Source organism: Engystomops pustulosus, chromosome 7 (assembly GCF_040894005.1).
Source record: "Engystomops pustulosus chromosome 7, aEngPut4.maternal, whole genome shotgun sequence".
NCBI classification, from domain to species: domain Eukaryota; kingdom Metazoa; phylum Chordata; class Amphibia; order Anura; family Leptodactylidae; genus Engystomops; species Engystomops pustulosus.
The window spans coordinates 3,018,193-3,039,932 of NC_092417.1; the positions used below are offsets into that span (position 1 = coordinate 3,018,193).

The window sequence follows — 21,740 nt, forward strand, 5'->3', positions numbered from 1 at the left end:
TCTATCTGCCGTGTCCTGTATCTTCTATCCCCCCCTGTATCATCTCTATCTGCTGTATCCTGTATCTTCTATCCCCCCCTGTATCATCTCTATCTGCTGTATCCTGTATCTTCTATCCCCCCCTGTATCATCTCTATCTGCCGTATCCTGTATCTTCTATCCCCCCCTGTATCATCTCTATCTGCTGTATCCTGTATCTTCTATCCCCCACCTGTATCATCTCTATCTGCTGTATCCTGTATCTTCTATCCCCCCCCTGTATCATCTCTATCTGCCGTATCCTGTATCTTCTATCCCCCCCCTGTATCATCTCTATCTGCCGTATCCTGTATCTTCTATCCCCCCCCCCTGTATCATCTCTATCTGCCGTGTCCTGTATCTTCTATCCCCCCCTGTATCATCTCTATCTGCTGTATCCTGTATCTTCTATCCCCCCCCTGTATTATCTCTATCTGCCTTATCCTGTATCTTCTACCCCCCCCCTGTATCATCTCTATCTGCCGTATCCTGTATCTTCTATCCCCCCCCTGTATCATCTCTATCTGCCGTATCCTGTATCTTCTATCCCCCCCCTGTATCATCTCTATCTGCCATATCCTGTATCTTCTATCCCCCCCTGTATCATCTCTATCTGCCGTATCCTGTATCTTCTATCCCCCCCCTGTATCATCTCTATCTGCCGTATCCTGTATCTTCTATCCCCCCTGTATCATCTCTATCTGCTGTATCCTGTATCTTCTATCCCCCCCTGTATCATCTCTATCTGCTGTATCCTGTATCTTCTATCCCCCCTGTATCATCTCTATCTGCTGTATCCTGTATCTTCTATGCCCCCTGTATCATCTCTATCTGCCGTATCCTGTATCTTCTATCCACCCCCTGTATCATCTCTATCTGCTGTATCCTGTATCTTCTATCCCCCCTGTATCATCTCTATCTGCCGTATCCTGTATCTTCTATCCCCCCTGTATCATCTCTATCTGCCGTATCCTGTATCTTCTATCCCCCCCTGTATCATCTCTATCTGCTGTATCCTGTATCTTCTATCCCCCCTGTATAATCTCTATCTGCCGTATCCTGTATCTTCTATCCCCCCTGTATAATCTCTATCTGCCGTATCCTGTATCTTCTATCCCCCCCTGTATCATCTCTATCTGCCGTATCCTGTATCTTCTATCCCCCCCTGTATCATCTCTATCTGCTGTATCCTGTATCTTCTATCCCCCCTGTATCATCTCTATCTGCCGTATCCTGTATCTTCTATCCCCCCCTGTATCATCTCTATCTGCCGTATCCTGTATCTTCTACCCCCCCCCTGTATCATCTCTATCTGCTGTATCCTGTATCTTCTATCCCCCCCTGTATAATCTCTATCTGCCGTATCCTGTATCTTCTATCCCCCCCGTATCATCTCTATCTGCCGTATCCTGTATCTTCTATCCCCCCCTGTATCATCTCTATCTGCCGTATCCTGTATCTTCTATCCCCCCTGTATAATCTCTATCTGCCGTATCCTGTATCTTCTACCCCACCGTATCATCTCTATCTGCTGTATCCTGTATCTTCTATCCCCCACTGTATCATCTCTATCTGCCGTATCCTGTATCTTCTATCCCCCCCGTATCATCTCTATCTGCCGTATCCTGTATCTTCTATCCCCCCCTGTATCATCTCTATCTGCCGTATCCTGTATCTTTTATCCCCCTTGTATAATCTCTATCTGCCGTATCCTGTATCTTCTATCCCCCCCTGTATCATCTCTATCTGCCGTATCCTGTATCTTCTATCCTCCCCCCTGTATCATCTCTATCTGCCGTATCCTGTATCTTCTATCCCCCCCTGTATCATCTCTATCTGCCGTATCCTGTATCTTCTACCCCCCCCTGTATCATCTCTATCTGCCGTATCCTGTATCTTCTATCCCCCCCTGTATCATCTCTATCTGCCGTATCCTGTATCTTCTATCCCCCCCCCTGTATCATCTCTATCTGCCGTATCCTGTATCTTCTATCCCCCCTGTATCATCTCTATCTGCCGTATCCTGTATCTTATATCCTCCCCCGTATCATCTCTATCTGCCGTATCTTGTATCTTCTATCCCCCCTGTATCATCTCTATCTGCTGTATCCTGTATCTTCTATCCCCCCCCTGTATCATCTCTATCTGCCGTATCCTGTATCTTCTATCCTCCCCCGTATCATCTCTATCTGCTGTATCCTGTATCTTCTATCCCCCCCCCTGTATCATCTATATCTGCCGTATCCTGTATTTTCTACCCCCCCCCTGTATCATCTCTATCTGCCGTATCCTGTATCTTCTATCCCCCCCTGTATCATCTCTATCTGCTGTATCCTGTATCTTCTATCCCCCCTGTATCATCTCTATCTGCTGTATCCTGTATCTTCTATCCCCCCCTGTATCATCTCTATCTGCCGTATCCTGGATCTTCTATCCCCCCCTGTATCATCTCTATCTGCCGTATCCTGTATCTTCTATCCCCCCCGTATAATCTCTATCTGCCGTATCCTGTATCTTCTATCCCCCCCAGTATCATCTCTATCTGCCGTATCCTGTATCTTCTATCCCCCCCCCTGTATCATCTCTATCTGCTGTATCCTGTATCTTCTATCCCCTCCTGTATCATCTCTATCTGCCGTGTCCTGTATCTTCTACCCCCCCCCTGTATCATCTCTATCTGCCGTATCCTGTATCTTCTATCCTCCCCTGTATCATCTCTATCTGCTGTATCCTGTATCTTCTATCCTCCCCTGTATCATCTCTATCTGCCGTATCCTGTATCTTCTATCCTCCCCTGTATCATCTCTATCTGCCGTATCCTGTATCTTCTATCCCCCCCCTGTATCATCTCTATCTGCCGTATCCTGTATCTTCTATCCCCCCCGTATCATCTCTATCTGCCGTATCCTGTATCTTCTATCCCCCCCTGTATCATCTCTATCTGCCGTATCCTGTATCTTCTATCCCCCCTGTATCATCTCTATCTGCTGTATCCTGCATCTTCTATCCCCCCCTGTATCATCTCTATCTGCCGTATCCTGTATCTTCTATCCCCCCTCCTGTATCATCTCTATCTGCCGTATCCTGTATCTTCTACCCCCCCTGTATCATCTCAATCTGCCGTATCCTGTATCTTCTATCCCCCCCCCTGTATCATCTCTATCTGCCGTATCCTGTATCTTCTATCCCCCCCTGTATCATCTCTATCTGCCGTATCCTGTATCTTCTATCCCCCCCCCTGTATCATCTCTATCTGCCGTATCCTGTATCTTCTATCACACATAGTCACCTGAACAAGAGCGTCAGAGACATTCACCTGAACGAGAATGTCAGAGACAGTCCCTGGAATGAGAGTGTCAGAGGCAGTCACCGTAATGAGAGTGTCAGAGACAGACAGTCACTGATAAAATTGTTTATAAAAAAAGGGACGGTTAGTGACAGAGATGAGACTACAGATACATATAAAATATTATTTGTTAACCCGTTCTATTTTGTTATAGCTAAAAGCAGTTATTTATTATCACTGGCAATGCAGGGAGCTACAGCTAGTGTATATATGTCCAGACCAGACGACACCAGAGTCCGGGATCAGTTCAATGCATCATGTCCAAGTCCCCTCCATTCCCTTCCCCCCACCAACCTAACACCTACACCACAACACTAACTTGGGATAGAGTCACATTTTTGAGCCCTGAAAGCTGTATGCCCAGATGGACTCCCAGCTGACAAGTCGGCCAACCGAGCAACCACCGGTCCCGGCCACCCAGGCCTCTGAATCCTCTTGTCTCCCATTCCTGGAAGAAAGGCCAAAACCATCCCCTACAGGAGTATACCCACGGAGGAGCCCATCCCCTGCAGGAGTATACCCACGGAGGAGCCCATCCCCTGCAGGAGTATACCCACGGAGGAGCCCATCCCCTGCAGGAGTATACCCACGGAGGAGCCCTCTCTTTCCAGAGGTTAGAAACATTGATCTTAAAGGAAATCTACCATCAAAAATTTCATCTTGATAAACCATGGACACTTACTCATAGATCCAGGCACCGTGACTGTGGGAATCTTCTTACATTTGTTATCCATGGCCTCGTTCCTGATAAAATCAACTTTTAAAATATAATAATTAGCCAGAGGGGTTCTGGAACCTGATCCAAGGACAGCAAGTACCCCTTCCAGTTACCAGCCCTGCCCTGCTCCACTGCCTCCCGGACACAAAGCATAGCACTAAATGTACTGCGGCCTGGAACAGAGCAGTGCTGGGTCCCCGAAAGGAGCCGGGGCACAAACTGCACCAGCCAATTAAACAGCACCTTTGCCAAAACCTTTCTGTCCGTATTTAGAAGCGCTATGGGCCGCCAGTTCTCAATACGAGATCGGTCCTTACCCTTTGACAGGATGATCAGGGCTGACCTCCTCATTGACTTCGGCAGAGCGCCCGAGGAAAGACACTCATTGAATACCTCAGTCAAGAGAGGAACCAAGGCGTCCTTAAATGTCTTATAGAACTCAGATGTTAAGCCATCCGGAGCCGGCGATTTCTTGAGGGTGAGCCCTTCAATCTCCCGGCTGACTTCCTCCTCCCTAATCCTTTAGTGATGAGTCTACTCCTGGCTCAGAGACAGTTTCAGCCAGGAAAGCCGACATCACATCCCGATCTAGATCCTTCCTGCCCAAGAGGTGCGAGTAGAAGGATCTGACGACCTCCAGGATTAGAATAGTTGCATAATCTCTATTATTACATCTGTGGGGCTGCTCTGAAGGGGCTGGCGAGGGCTGTTACACCCTTTATGTACAGGTATATGGTGCGTTACACCCCGGCAGGTAACATGTGATCAGATTCTGTTCTGAGGAGCTCACAATTTTTACTTGTTCCATTGTAATACCTATACTATGACATTGGGGGTGCCATACACAGGACATGGTGCACCCTATAGAAGAGGTCATCTCTGGGTTGTGACCTTCCATGGTCCTGACTGGCTTCTTCCTTTCCTCTTCCAGTTCCCATCCAGCAGCCATGGCCTATCTCCTGAGCGCCATCCGCAGGATCATCGACACCTTCCACAGCTACAGCTGCCGCAGCGGCCCTTGCGATAAACTGGACAAGGCGCAATTCAAGAGCCTCATCCAGACGGAGTTTGCAGAAGTGATTGAGGTAAGATCCTACATGGAGGTTCCCAGCACTTTGTGCTTCGGAGCTGCTCGTGAAGCAGAGGCGTCTTTTTTGGATTTCCATGAATTACAATGAAGGATAGACCCGGGAGGGAGTGGCTATTACTAGACAGGTCCGCTCTACTTCTTAGATCCTGTGTTTACTGCCTTCTGCCCCTCAGGGAATGATTAAAGAACAACTGTAAAGTATAAAAACTTTTGCCTGGCTCTGCATTAAGCTAAAATAAGCAATTCTCTAATTTACACTCATGAACCACCTGCAGCCACTTGCCTGCTAGCAGGGCTTTTACCTTGTCCCCCTGGCTGCTCTCCCTGCCTTTGTTATCGTGGTCGCCATGGGAATCCATATCTGTAGCTGGAGCGGAGGGTGGGTGGGATCTTGTTGGGAGGGGCCCTAGCAGAGGTGCGGCTCCCAAACTGTAGCTGCTGGGTGCAGGAGAATATCAGTCCTGATAATTACTGGCAACATGAAAAAATGATGTCACGCGCATGTGACTGAGCTCAGGCCCCACATCAGTTCTAGATCCTGCACACACAACGCATTGTATAGACAGCGACCCCTCTCTGTACAGGAAAGGGTGGTCCACAGCTTCCATAAAGTATAATGGCAGGGAGGGGGAAACACCCCTGCCAATGCATTTCCAGGCTGGTAGTTGATAATAGCGCCCTCCTCAGGTCAGGAGCTGTTGATCACCTCTCTAGAAAGGTTCTGGAATCTGAATCTTATGTAATTGCAGCTGTAGATTCTGCCTGGCAAGGCAACAGTTAAATACAATGATGTGGCTGTGCAACATCCCCCACCGGGGCCTAGCCTTTTCTCGGGCCTGGAGGCAGCCGGGGCCCGCAGTACCTGAGTGGCTGGCGGTGGCGGCCTAAGCACGCTGTTGTCACGGTGCTTGGTACGGGGGAACCGGAGGGCTGTCCTACAGCCTGGCAGGTCTCCAGCAGGGTGGTGTTGGCAAGAAATGATGAGGGAGAGGCTGCTATAGCGGATCTCCCTGGGGCAACCCTTTAGTGTCCAGAGTGTGAGTCTCTGTGTAGTGGACAGGGTGCCGGTGATGAAGGCAGCCGTATTAGCAGGGACCAGACGGAGACAGAGGTTGAACGAAAACAACTTACAGTTCTTTATTGGAACCGTCAGGAACTGCAGCAACGTGCCTTTAACAGAGTGGTGGAGTGCTGAGATGCATTTGGAGGGAGCCACAGGAGATAGATCGCCAGCCTGGATATAGAGGGTAGGCCAGGAGGCAGCTGTGTCCTAATAGGAAGCTTCAGCTTGTCCTGTGGGGCTTCAGGTATCACCTTTAGAGGTAAGATGATACCCCTTTTCCTCACTACACTAACTCTAATCTATTACTCCACTCTTCAGAGGCAGGGGCTAGGCTCTTCCTGCTCTGGTATGGGCTAGACTGAGATTACGCACTAACTGAGCTGGTCTCTTCTCTATAACTCACTGAGCTGGTCCTCTGGAACTGAGCTCTAGAAGTTCTGATCTGAGCTGAGCTCAGACTAAGCTGTTCTCTGGAACTGAGCCCAGACTAAAAGCTCTGGAACATTCCTGGCCAGGGGGTTTTGTAACTTCCCCTTGGTCAGGTGGTGGCTGCTCCTCCAATCACATCTCAGCTTACATAGGACCGGATGTAATACAGATCATTGGATGATAGAACTTACATCACACAAAAGTTAACTTCTGCCTTGCCAGGCAGGATTCACCACTGCAATATCCCCTATGTCCTATAAGGACCATGTAGTGTAATGTTGTGACATCTTGTGGGGCGTATTCGCAAACACTCCCTCGCCTTGCATCGGCGAGGGTGTTGCAGCTGTATTGTTAGCTGGAAGGTGATTGGAGAGGAGCCACCACCTGACCAGGGGGGGGGGGTATATAACCCCTGCTGGGTGAGAGGACATGGTCTTCTGGTGAGCGCACGGCAGTCCCAGAACTGATGGTTCTCAGACAAATAGCAGACTGGTGATATCTGTGATATTCCAAATCACAGAAAACCACAAAAATTGTGTAATCAGATATAGTTACCTTGCAGAAGTATACAATCTAAAATTGTCTCAAAGGGCATAATCGTCTGCTGTCCATTTGCCAATTCGTAACTCAGACATATTTCGCTTACGGGCTGGGGTGGGAGGTGGCAGGTAAATATGTTGTCCCTATGGAGTCCCCTTTAACCCCCGCCCTGACAAGAGCAGTCCACAGCTTTCCCTGTAAAAAAATAGCCTGCCCCCTATACACGCCAATTACCCTGGCGCATTTCGTCCTCTGGCTCCTCAAAGGGAATAAAGTGCATCGATGGTACTGGCCGTCCATCGAGGTGGCTTAGCATGGGCCAGACATCCAGTGGCTTGCAGGTCAAATCGGGCTTATCGTAGGCTACACCCTGGTGAAAAAACTGCTCATCTCCAGTTCTGGGGGTGGACTAGGAGATACAATATCCGGCTGGCGTTCCGTTTGTGCCAGATAGATGGTACTTCCGCCTCTTCAAGTCTAAAGCCCCACCCCCTTATGTATCTGATTGGGCGGACCCCCCTATACAGTTGCTCCTATAGGCCCAGCACGTCCACATCGGGACGCAACTGCCCCGAGTAAATATCTTTAGATCCAGAGATAATATGATAACAAGGTCCGACCATATCTCTAAATTATACCCATTATCCGTGCGATGTGTCTATATAAAGAGACCCCCTTCCAGTAGAGGAGACCTAGAATTACATTACACATAAAGTTAGAGAGAAATCGAGCGTTTACGAGGTCACACATCCAATTGCCACCAACAGCCGGATGACAATCCTGGCATATACATCTGCGTCTTTATAGGGGGTGACATAACTGGGAGGCTTTTGTAGGGGGCTGTGCTGGCCTCAAGATCAGTAAATTTAAAGGAATGGTGTAAAAACCAATTGGTCATTGAGGCCATTGGGAGAGATGGTATCCAATGTAACGATCCAACCTGCCTCCTTCTGGAGGATCATCTTGTGCCACTTGCCGCTGTGCTCAGGGTATGAAACCGCATCGCTGCCGCATCACCGTTATGGTACGCCCAGACATGGTTTGATATTGGTTTGTCTTTTTTGTGGGTCTCCAAGATGTTCCCCCACTCTTCTACGCAGCTCCCTGTAGGTCTTACCCACATACTCAGTACCACACGTACGTGTAACTTTGTACATGACACCAGTCCTCGTGCAGTCTATGTAGTCTCTAATGGTCTAACGTTTCCTGTAACGCTACTTGTGAATGTAAGGGCAGGCAATAACTCCCAGTCACCCGCCTGACTATGGCTATTCACTAGACAATCTCGAGTGGAACCTCTTTTGTGAGAAGTGAATGAGGGGCTTAGGCCTACCAGATTTTTTTAAATCTTTGTTCATCAACAGAATGGGCCAATGTCTCTCCAGGATCTTCCTGGCATCCTCCGACCCATTGTCAAAAGTGGCTATGACCTTCAGTTTATCGTCTGATTCCTTCTTTTCTTTTGGTGGACCATGTAGAAGATCAGTATGACTTTTACTTAAACTGTCCTGATAAGCCTCTGAGGAACCTATCAGGAGACCCACGCTCAAGGAATCTGTCGTTTGCCGCCGGAACTCGTTTTCTGAACTGTAGTTTCAGTGTACCCGCAGGTATCACCCCTTGGGCATTCCTTTACGTAGGGGAAATGGGTGATGACTGTCCCATCTTAATAGTGAATTGGTTGCTGTTGGTTTGCGATAAATGGACGAGTGTAGTGTACCATCCGGTAATTTCGTGATCAGCGCGTCTAGGAACGGAAGGTTTGTTTTATAAATCTCTGATGTAAAATGCCTATATGATTCTGGTTGAGTGAATTTACAAAGTTGCCAAACTCATCCGGTCCCCCACGTTTCTGTTCCTCTGGGGGTATGTGTTCTCTAAAAATACGGGCCCCTGAGTCCCTTCCACCTCTTTTGGTACTATGTCCTTTTTTTATCTTTATAGGACCCTTCACTATCTGATACTCCCGCCTCTGTTGAAGAGACCTCCGTATCAGTGGCACAGGGTTGATGTCTTTGGCTCAATATGCAATAAACCCTATTCTCTTTGAAGTCCTGAAGGTCTCTTATGAATTGTTGATGCTTTCTATCTTTTTAGAAATATTGTTATTTATTCACTGTCTGATCCCTGGATATGGCTGTTACCACCACGGGCTCCCCATCCATCACCCAGGGACTCATCCTATAGACACCTCAGGGGTTGCCCCATGGAGAACAAGTACATCAGGACAGTCCTCCGGTCCCCATACTAAGCACCGTGACACTAGCGTGCCTAGGCTGCAACCACCAGCCACTCCGGTATTCTGGGTCCCGGCTGCCTCCAGGCCTCAAGTAAAGGCCCAGTGGGGGGTGTTGCACATTTATATATTGTGCACATCCTGTGATGCTGCCATGTGTTCATCTTGTTATTCCTGTGTAGGTGTTGTATAGTGTAGTTGGACATGTTTTTATATATTGTCCTCTTTGTGATGTAGTAGATTCCTGTATGATGCAGAGATCCAGTGCTCTGTGCTCTCAGCTCTGTGTCTCCCCTGCCTTGTTGTGCACTAGATCTCTGTACAAGCAGTTACCCGGATGCTGTGACATCATGCAAAAGATGAGAAAAAAGTCTGCTCACCGATTCACAGCAAGATGGGTCAAGGTCCGTGCTGTAGATCCCTCCTGGACTGGAGAAAGTAACACAATCACTTCTGGTTTGTTGATCCAGCAAACAGGACAATGACGCTGTCCGGCTAGCGGGTGTGGATCCTCTGGACCACTGCAGACGATGACACAAGCCACTACCTGGGACCGGAGTCTAAGGGGTGCCCGGTCTACACAAGAGCCCGCCGCAAGGCGAGTTAGACAAGCTGCAAAGTGGTACCACCAGGTCGTTCCTCAGGCGTGACATGTCTGCAGTGGCGACCAAGGTTGAAGTACAGAGACTGCTGGAGCCGGGGAAGGTGAGTGAAGCCGGCCACCGGACCCTGGAGAGGCATGGGTGCACCCGCGATCCGAGCCAGGGATCGCGGGAGCACCCGTGACAGTACTCCCCCTCCCCTTTGGCCTCCCCCTCTTCTTCTTGGTCCCAAGAAATCTCTGGAGGAGAGTCCGATCCAAAATGTTCTCTTCAGGCTCCCAAGATCTATCCTCCGGCCCGAACCCCTTCCAGTCTACAAGATAGAACCGCTTACCCCTCATGATCTTCATCTTCAGAACTTCCTTAACTTCATAGACATCTGGGGAAACCGCTACAGGAGCAGGAGGAGGGGATTGCTGGGAGAAGTGATTCAAGATGATTGGCTTCAGGAGGGAGACATGGAAGGAGTTTGGGATGCGCATAGATGGAGGAAGGCGGAGCTTGTAGGCCACGGGGTTGATACGCTTCAGCACCTCAAATGGACCCAGATAGCGAGGGCCAAGCTTGTAGCTGGTAATCTTCAGCTGGACATATTTTGAAGACAGCCACACTTTATCACCTGGAGAGAAGATGGGAGGAGGCCTGCGTTTCTTGTCAGCCTGGAGCTTGGTACGAGTGGAAGCCTGCCGCAATGAAAGGCGAGTCTGCTCCCAGATGGTCTTCAGATCGCGTATCAACTATTCAACAGCAGGAACATCCGTAGGCACAGGTAGAGGAAGAGGAGGACGTGGATATTGTCCATAAACGATGAAGAAGGGAGAAGCACAAGAATTTTCAGAGTTCGGGGAATTGTATAAGAAATCCGCCCATGGCAATAAAGCGGACCAGTCGTCTTGGCGAGCAGAGACGAAATGGCGAAGGTAGCAGCCTAGAGTTTGGTTGACTCTCTCTACCTGTCCATTAGACTGCGGATGGTATGCAGAAGAGAAGTCCAGTTTCACCTGTAGCTGATTACACAGAGATCGCCAGAAGCAAGAGACAAACTGAACCCCTCGATCCGAAATGATGAGCAACGGAAGTCCATGCAGCCGAAAGATGTTGAAAAAGAATAGGCTGGCAAGGTGCGGAGCAGACGGCAGACCAGGCAATGGAACGAAATGGGACATTTTTGAGAACCGGTCGGTTACCACCCAGATGCCAGTATTCCCAGAGGACAGTGGAAGGTCTGTAATAAAGTCCATGGCCATGTGAGTCCACGGGCTGCTGGGTATCGGCAACGGCATCAGGAGACCAGCAGGTTTGAGGTGTGATGGCTTGTTATGAGCACAGGAAATACAGGAACCCACGAAATCTCGCACATCTTTGGCCAGGTCTGGCCACCAATAGTAATGGGAAATAGAACACTGTACCCCAGGGTGTCCAGCCACACGAGAGCAATATCCCCAAGTCAGAATTCTCCTACGTAGGGCAGGTCGAACATATGTCTTGCCTGGTGGAAGCTGCCAGAGGTCCACTGAAGCAGCAAGAACCAGCCGTTCCGGAGGAACAATATGACTAGGAGCAGGATCTTCTCCAACCACATCTGAAGCACGAGAAAGAGCATCGGCTTTAATGTTCTTCTCTGCAGGGCGGAAATGTATGAGAAAATCAAATCGGGTCAAGTATAAATATGGACCAGATGACGAGCTCCTTCCAGAAGATAGCGCCATTCCTCCAAAGCTAGCTTTATGGCCAAGAGTTCCCGATCTCCAATGGAATAATTCCTTTCGGGAGGTGTGAACGTCTTTGAGAAGAAACCGCATGTGAAGGTACGACCTTTTGGCCCCTTCTGGGTAAGGACGGCCCCAGCACCAATGGATGAGGCATCAACCTCTAACTGGAAAGGCTTTTCCGTGTCAAGCCTTGTGAGTACAGGCGCAGAGGCAAAAGCAGACTTCAACCTAGTGAAGGCATCTTCAGCAGCCGGAGGCCATTGTCTTGGATTAGCATTCTTCTTAGTCAATGTCACGATGGGAGCCACAAGAGAGGAGAAGTGGGGAATAAATTGTTGATAATAGTTGGCGAAGCCCAAAAATCTCTGTGTGGCACGTAACCCCACTGGGCGAGGCCACTGAAGTACAGCTGCCAACTTGGAAGGATCCATTTGAAGGCCTTTATCAGAAATTACATATCCCAGAAACGGAAGACTACTCTGGTGAAATAAGCATTTCTCGAGTTTGGCATATAAACGGTTGCGCCTGAGGACCTGTCAGACATGGATGTGGTGAGACTGTAGGTCTGGGGAAAAAACTAAAATGTAGTCCAGGTAGACTATGACACAAGAGTAGAGCAAGTCTCTGAAGATGTCATTAACAAATTCTTGGAAAACAGTTGGAGCATTGCGGGGTCCAAAGGGCATTACCAGATACTCAAAAGGTCTGTCACGGATATTGAAAGCTGTCTTCCACTCGTCGCCTTCCCGAATACGGATGAGGTTGTATGCCCCTCGGAGATGCAGCTTGGTGAAAACCTTGGCACCCCGGAGTCGGTCAAAGAGTTCAGTGATGAGAGGTAACGAGTAGTGGTTTTTTACCGTGACTTTATTGAGACCGCGGTAATCTATGCACAGACGGAGGGAACCATCCTACTTGGATACAAAGAAGAAGCCAGCACCAGTGGGAGAAGAAGACTTCCGGATGAAACCCTTTTGCAAATTCTCCTTAATATAGGCAGACATAGCCTCGGTCTCAGGCACCGACAACGGGTATACTCGTCCTCGTGGAGGAGACATACCTGGCAGCAGGTCAATGGGACAGTCATAGGGGCGGTGTGGAGGCAGGACCTCTGCTTGTTTTTCAGAAAAAACATCAGCATAGTCTCGGTAGCATGCTGGAAGATTCTTCAGAGGCTTGTCAACCCGGGTAGTTGGCAAGACAGATACTGGGTGAGGAACTTCTAGGCAATGAGACTGACAGTCCAGACCCCAATGGAGAACTTCTCCCGTCTACCAATTAAGGACGGGTGCGTGACAATCTCGTGGTCGAAGTCCAGGCACAGGGTCAGGGCAGGCGGCAGAGATGCGAAGTCAGACTCCGGTCCGGGGTCAGCAACAGGAGGTCCAAGCGGAAGGTTATGGGAACACAGCACACAGGACAGCAGCACGGAGGAACACTGGTACCAGGGAACACGGAGGAGCTCAGGTAACACTGGAACACAGAGGGACTCAGGAACGCAGGAGACACAGGAAAGCAGGGGCACAGGAATCTCAAGCAAATTGCAGAATAGCTTTCTCTCAGGCTGTGAGGCACAAAGATCCGGCAAGGGCTTGCAGGAAGAGGCAGGCTTATATAGAGTTAATGAAATGGCCAGCGCTTTAAATCTTAGCGAGACGGCGCTCGCGCGCCCTAGAAGAAGGGGACGCACGCGCCAAGCCGCGGGAGCTGCAGAGGACGCCGCTGGAGCCGGGGAAGGTGAGTGAAGCCGGCAACCGGACCATATACAATTTTACAATATTCCATGTAACAGCTTAAATGCTGTGATGCGATTTTTTAAGCTGTTACATGGAATATTGTAAAGTTGGATATGGTCCTGAAATAAAGCGAGAAGAAATTTTTATTTGACAAAGTGTTTGAGCATCATTGTCCTGTTTGCTGGATCAACAAACCAGAAGTGATTGTGTTGATCTGATTCTGTGTCCTGATTGGCTGGGCTGTTTGTGCACATTCATGTGGATGCCCTCATTGCCTCAGTGCCCTTAGCTGATGTCACAACCATGAAGTCCCATTCACTGCAGGAAAAGCGGAGAGGATTTTACAGATAGGGCTGATAGATATATGAGACTGTATCTCAGAATAGGAATAAGTCGGCAGCAGGATACAGGTATCACTGCAGAGGAGAACAGGCTACTGCACTGCCCTCCACCCCCGGTTTGCATCTATATAATAAGGTTAGATTATCATATGGATACGTATGGGAATGAGGGCAGTGCAGGAGCCTGTATACAGGGATCACAGCCCGGCACAGCATGGAGGGAGAGACCGGCCCATCAGCTGTTTGAGGGCTACGGCCCACAGAGAATCCTCCTGCTGAACTCTATGGCCAATCAGCGCACAGAGGCAGCGGCACATGAAGGGTTAATCATTATGGTAATGGATCTTCCTCTTCACATGAGAAATCTTAGTGTTTTCAGGAGCTGGTTGGGTGTCTCCCGGTGGTGTTGGGTGTAGCTGACATTGGGTCTAACTGTTCAAACCGGGAATGTGGCTCATTATGAAGGGACAGTCACGACAAGACTATTTTTTAGGGTAGAAATATGAACATTGGAGAATGTTGTTTACATATTCATGGCCATATATATATGTATATATGTATGTAGGGATTTCCCCCAACAGTCCTGGTTTCTGAGGAACAGTCCAAATCCTTAGGGTCTATTCCACCGTTCTGTGTGGAGAAGGGAGCCTCAGTTTCCCACTTCACCATTGAGCAGGAGTGATGACACCAATATATTACTGCCCTCTGAGCCACACACAGAAGTGGCAAGGGGTTACCGGGCCTAGGTGGGTATTAGTTTTTGGTTATGAAGGGGGTACATGAAATGGGGGCATTATAAGAATTGGGTGCACAAAAGTTGTACATTATCCGAGGGGGGGGGGCACAATAGTGAGTATTTTAAGTGGGGGGCACATTATGGTGTTGTTTAGGGTGGTGACAAATAAGAATTGGGCATTTTACAGTTTAGGGGCATTCTATAACATGCAAGTCACAATAATTGGGGCATTATATTGTGTGGGAGTAGAGGAAGGGGCATTATACTGTGTGGATAGGCCATAAGTAGACATTACACCAAGTGGAAGTCCCTAGGGGTGGCCAAAGACAGTTTGTAGCTTGTAAGGGGAGGAAGGTATTATTGTGTGGGGACATTAGGATATGGGTTCAGGGTGGATTAAAAGACATGTTCTGAAAACTTTTAAAAAGTTCTGACTTGGAGCTAAGACTCTCAGAAATAATCCATCATCACAGCTGCCAAGTAAATGTAAATGTAAGCTACCGGTGACATCATACATGTAGAGACTCGTCTTCTAGACCAAAATAACATCTTACATATATCCATGATATGGGTAATTGACTTGAAACACAAATATCATTAATATATCCAAAAATCAGGCACTTGGGAAAGTATCGCACATTTTTGAGCCCTGGAAGCTGTACACCCAGCTGCACTCCCAGCTAGTAAGTCGGCCAACCGAGTGAACACCTCAAATCTCAAATCTTCCACCATTCTGCCTGCTGTGACTTGAAATTAAATATAAAATACAAAGAAAAAACATAACATTCAGTTAGGTGTATCCACCAACACTTTACTCCTGAAGAGCTTTTCATAATTTGGTTGTTGTTTCTGTCTCCTTAGGATTCCGGAGATCCCCACACCATTGAAGCCATACTGCGAGCACCTGCTGAAAACAATGATGGAGAGATTGACTTTAAGGAATTTTTAGAACTTGTAGCAAAAGTTGCTGTTGCTTATTTTGAAGCTCTGAGGTCCAAGAAACATCCTCAAAAACATGTGAATTAACCCCAAAACAAGATTGAACCAAGAGAGAGGGCTCAACCCTGGATCAAATCCTCAAACATAACAAAACCCAGAAAGAAGATCCAACTGAGAAAAGTGAGCCAACTCAAAGACAAGCTCTAACCCAAAAATAACCTCTAACCCAAAATCAAGACCCAAACCAGATGAAGGACCCAATACTGAAACAGGACCCAACAGAGAAACAAAACCCAATCCACAAACAAAATCAAAACGAAAAACAAGATGCAGCCCCAAAATGTGATTCATTCCAAAAATAAGACCCAACCCAAAAAACAGAACCAACCAAGGAACAAGATTCCAGACAAAAATAAGAACCAACAGAGATAAAACACTGAAGCACAAGAAGCACAAACTAAGAAAGAAGGAACAAACAAAAAACAATGTTCAGTTCTTCTGCAAGATCAGACCCAAAAACAAGACCAAACCGAGAAACAAGAACCTATCCAAAAACAAGATCCAGCTCAGAAACAAGAACAAATCGAGAAGAAAGACCCAAACCAGAAATAACACTTTATAAGGAAGGAAGACTCCACTCAGCCAACCAAAAGCATAATTCAGCTCATGAGCCTGACCCTCAAACTGGCTCCAACCCAAAAGAAGATCCAACCAAACAAGACTCAACTCATCTAACTGAAAACATGATTCAGCTGTTCAGCCGAATGTGAAAATCAAGCATGGCCTGACCCTAAAACTGGGCCAAACCCAAAAAGAAGAGAAGTCACAAAAAGAAAATCTACCTGAGAAACAGGAACAAGAATCCAATCAAATTGACCAAAAAAGAGAACCTAACCCAGAAAAACCCAACCAAAATGGAAGATCCGTCTAAGATAAAAGACTCAACTAAAAAAGGAGACCCAATTCAAAAGCAAGACCCCATCATAAAGGAGAAACCAGTCATTTTGAAAGATCCTAAAACAAGATGTGACTGTAAATAGGACTAAAAAAGAGGACGCCGCTCTGAGTGAGGACCTAAGCAAGAAAGAAGACACAGCTCAGAACCAATGCTCTGTACAAAAAGATCCAAAGCAGAAACCAGATCCAACAAAGAAGCAATGTTCAGCCCTCATGCAAGATATGACCCAGAAGCATGACTGGACATTAAAGCAGGATCCAATCCAAAAAGATGACCCAAACAAAAAGGAAGATCCAACTGAGAAAAAAGACCCAACCAAAAAAGATGACCCAACTCAGACGCAAGAAACAACCAAAACAGAAGATCAAACTGAGAAAAAAGACCCAACCAAAAAAGATGACCCAACTCAAAAGCAAGAAACGACCAAAACAGAAGATCAAACTGAGAAACATTACCCAACCAAAACAGAAGACCCGACTCAGCAACAAGACCCAACCAAAGAAAAGACCTGATTATTCAGAAAAATAGACTAATGAAAGTGGACCAAGCTCTGAAAGGGGACCGAAGCAAAGAGAAGACCCGGGTCAGAAACAAGTGGACACTGAAGAAGGATCCAAAAAGATGACCCAAACCAAGAGGAAGACCCAACTCAGAAAAAAGACCCAACTAAAAAGAAGACTCAACCTCAGTCTAATAAAATCACTGTCACCAGTCAGTCCTTGGTGTTTGTATAATCACTGCCACCAGTCAGTCCTCAGTCTAGTATAATCACTGCCACCAGTCAGTACTCAGTATAGTATAATCACTGTCACCAGTCAGTCCTCAGTCTAGTATAATCACTTCCACCAGTCAGTACTCAGTATAGTATAATCACTGCCACCAGTCAGTCCTCAGTCTAGTATAATCACTGCCACCAGTTAGTCCTCAGTCTAGTATAATCACTGCCACCAGTCAGTCCTCAGTCTAGTATAATCACTACCACCAGTCAGTCCACAGTCTAGTATAATCACTGTCACCAGTCAGTCCTTGGTGTTTGTATAATCACTGTCACCAGTCAGTCCTCAGTCTAGTATTATCACTGTCACCAGTCAGTCCTCTGTCTAGTATAATCACTGTCATCAGTCATTCCTCAGTCTAGTATATACACTGCCACCAGTCAGTCCTCAGTCTAGTATAATCACTGTCACCAGTCAGTCCTCAGTCTAGTATAATCACTGTCACCAGTCAGTACTCAGTCTAGTATAATCACTGCCACCAGTCAGTCCTCAGTCTAGTATAATCACTGTCACCAGTCAGTCCTCAGTCTAGTATAATCACTGTCACCAGTCAGTCCTCTGTCTAGTATAATCACTGGCAACAGTCAGTCCTCTGTCTAGTATAATCACTGGCAACAGTCAGTCCTCTGTCTAGTATAATCACTACCACCAGTCAGTCATCAGTCTAGTATAATCACTACCACCAGTCAGTCCTCAGTCTAGTATAATCACTGGCACCAGTCAGTCCTCAGTCTAGTATAATCACTGGCAACAGTCAGTCCTCAGTCTAGTATAATCACTGGCACCAGTCAGTCCTCAGTCTAGTATAATCACTGCTACCAGTTAGTCCTCAGTCTAGTATAATCACTACCACCAGTCAGTCCTCAGTCTAGTATAATCACTGGCAACAGTCAGTCCTCAGTCTAGTATAATCACTGCTACCAGTTAGTCCTCAGTCTAGTATAATCACTACCACCAGTCAGTCCTCAGTCTAGTATAATCACTGCCACCAGTCAGTCCTCAGTCTAGTATAATCACTACCACCAGTCAGTCCTCAGTCTAGTATAATCATTGTCACCAGTCAGTTCTCAGTCTAGTATAATCACTGGCACCAGTCAGTCCTCAGTCTAGTATAATCACTGGCACCAGTCAGTCCTCTGTCTAGTATAATCACTACCACCAGTCAGTCATCAGTCTAGTATAATCATTGTCACCAGTCAGTTCTCAGTCTAGTATAATCACTGGCACCAGTCAGTCCTCAGTCTAGTATAATCACTGGCACCAGTCAGTCCTCTGTCTAGTATAATCACTACCACCAGTCAGTCATCAGTCTAGTATAATCATTGTCACCAGTCAGTCCTTGGTGTTTGTATAATCGCTGTCATCAGTCAGTCCTCAGTCTAGTATAATAACTGTTACCAGTCAGTCCTCAGTCTAGTATAATCACTGGCACCAGTCATTCCTCAGTCTAGTATAATCACTGCCACCAGTCAGTCCTCAGTCTAGTATAATCACTGCCACCAGTCAGTCCTCAGTCTATTATAATCACTGTTACCAGTCAGTCCTCAGACTAGTATAATCACTACCACCAGTCAGTCCTTGGTGTCTGTATAATCACTGTCACCAGTCAGTTCTCAGTCTAGTATAATCACTGTCACCAGTCAGTCCTCAGTCTAGTATAATCACTGTTACCAGTCAGTCCTCAGTCTAGTATAATCACTGCCACCAGTCAGTCCTCAGTCTAGTATAATCACTGCCACCAGTCAGTCCTCAGTCTAGTATAATCACTGCCACCAGTCAGTCCTCAGTCTATTATAATCACTGTTACCAGTCAGTCCTCAGACTAGTATAATCACTACCACCAGTCAGTTCTCAGTCTAGTATAATCACTACCACCAGTCAGTCCTCAGTCTAGTATAATCACTACCACCAGTCAGTTCTCAGTCTAGTATAATCACTACCACCAGTCAGTTCTCAGTCTAGTATAATCACTGTCACCAGTCAGTCCTCAGTCTAGTATAATCACTGTCACCAGTCAGACCTCAGACTAGTATAATCATTGTCACCAGTCAGTCCTCAGTCTAGTATCATCGCTACCACCAGTCAGTCCTCAGTCTAGTATCATCACTACCACCAGTCGGTCCTCAGTGATATATAATCACTACCATCAATTGGTCCTCAGTTTAGTATCACCACCAGTCACTCCTTGGTGTAGTGTGATCTCTACCACCAGTCAGTCCTCATTGTGAAATAATCACTGTCACCAGTCAGTCCTCAGTCTAGTATAATCACTGTCACCAGTCAGTCCTCAGTCTAGTATAATCACTGTTACCAGTCAGTCCTCAGTCTAGTATAATCACTGCCACCAGTCAGTCCTCAGTCTAGTATAATCACTACCACCAGTCAGTCCTCAGTCTAGTATCATCGCTACCATCAGTCAGTCCTCAGTCTAGTATAATCACTACCACCAGTCAGTTCTCAGTCTAGTATAATCACTACCACCAGTCAGTCCTCAGTCTAGTATCATCGCTACCACCATTCAGTCTTCAGTCTAGTTTAATCACTTCCACCAGTCAGTCCACAGTCTAGTTTAATCACTACCACCAGTCAGTCCTCAGTCTAGTTTAATCACAGTCACCAGTCAGTCCTCAGACTAGTATAATCACTGTCACCAGTCAGTCCTCAGTCTAGTATCATCGCTACCACCAGTCAGTCCTCAGTCTAGTATCATCACTACCACCAGTCATTCCTTAGTGTTATATAATCACTGCCACAAATTGGTCTTCAGTTAAGTATCACCACCAGTCACTCCTCATTGTAGTGTGAACACTACCACCAGTCAGTCCTCAGTCTAGTATCATCGCTACCATCAGTTAGTCCTCAGTCTAGTATCATCACTACCACCAGTCAGTCCTCAGTGTCATATAATCACTACCACCAATTGTTCCTCAGTTTAGTATCACCACCAGTCGGTCCTCAGTGTAGTATAATCTCTACCACTAAACTGTACACAGTAGCTGCCCGCTCTGTTTTTGCTTCATTAGGGCCTGATGTAGCCTCTGAACCCAGGCTGGTGCTGGCTGATATGTTCAATCCTGCACCTCTGTTTTGAGACCCCATTCCCATTGTAGTGGCAACGTCTGGAGGCAGCCGGGGCCCAGAATACTGGAGTGACTGGCGGTTCCGGCCTGGGGCACGCTGTGGTCACGGTGCTTGGTATGGGGACCGGAGGACTGTCCTACAGCCTGGCCGCTCTCCAGCAGGTGGTGTGTGCAAGAAATATGGAGGGAGAGGCTGAGGTACTGAATCTCCCTGGGGCAACCCCTGAGTGTCTGTAAAATAAGTCCCTGGGTAATGGATGGGGAGCCCGTGGTGGTAACAGCCGTATCCAGGGCCTCAGATGGAGGCAACGTTGTGCAAATCAACTTATGGATCTTTATTGAACAGGTAGGTATAATACATACGGTATACCTGCCATCTGACTGTCTTACCCTCTAGGTTTTAGGCGCAAGCCTGTGGTCAGGAGTTTGACATAAAGATGGTCTGACACAGTCTTAGCTACATCCCTGCAAAGTCTAAAGAAAGAGGTTATATGCAAACTGACTTAAGTTGTGCAAAAACAGTAATCACAGTGGCTTTACCAGCCCAATGGGTGCACAGCTTAAAGGAAACCTACCAGTTAGAATGGTAGGGGTAAGCAGTAAGTACCGAGCACCAGCTCAGGGTGAGCTCAGGGTGAGCTGGTGCCGGTACTTACTTTCATTAGTGTTATTAACTGCTGTATCGCGGTTTTAACACTTTTTAAACTTTAGAGCAGAAAAGGCTTCGGCGGTGCGTGCGCACGCCTACATAGGAAATGCCGGAAATATTGCACGCGCACGGTCACGCCCAGCGCCGAAGCCTCTTCTGCTCTAAAGTTTAAAAAGTGTTAAAACCCTGATACAGCAGTTAATAACACATATGAAAGCTCACCCTGAGCTGGTGCTCGGTACTTACTGCTTACCCCTACCATTCTAACTGGTAGGTTTCCTTTAAAACGTTACCATGACGTTACTGGAAGCAGCACTGCTACCTTGGGTTGCAAGGCACACCATGTATTGTCTACACTGGGAAAGAAGCCTTTGCTTCATCGTTTAAGTGCTAATAAAGCTGGGTGAACACTGAATTGCTGGTTTTCTTTGTTGAAACTGTTCTGTACGTTATCTGAAAGACGTTTTACATTTTTAGTTGCTCAGAAGTAGGAGTGCCGAGCTCCGGGGCATCATCCTCATCAGCCGGTGGATCTGTAGAGCCCATCCTCATGGACGGATCTAAGAACAAGTAGATGGGCCCTCGAGCCAGTGCCATTGCTCCATCTGTAGCCTCCAACTCTTCTGGAGCCGGGTCATCACCCCACTGAGAAGGAATCGCTGGGAGGTCACCCCTCACCGGAACTTCTGGATCTGCTTCATCCTCAGCGGCTTCTTTGGCCATGGAAGACCCTTGAGAGCCGCACATACTTGCCACTGGAGAGTGTTTACC

General features: G+C 47.3%; 1 protein-coding gene across 1 annotated transcript in view; it reads left to right on the forward strand.

The window, feature by feature from the left end:
* The window catches only part of LOC140069126 (protein S100-A1-like), a 53,335-nt gene extending 36,169 nt beyond the window's left edge, over positions 1–17,166 (forward strand). Inside the window, exons 2-3 of the mRNA XM_072114491.1 lie at positions 5,014–5,167; positions 15,429–17,166. Coding sequence (XP_071970592.1) covers positions 5,030–5,167; positions 15,429–15,593 — 303 coding nt within the window. The 5' untranslated portion in view covers positions 5,014–5,029 and the 3' untranslated portion in view covers positions 15,594–17,166. The remainder of the gene's footprint in view (positions 1–5,013; positions 5,168–15,428) is intronic.
* The last annotated feature ends 4,574 nt before the right edge of the window (positions 17,167–21,740 follow it).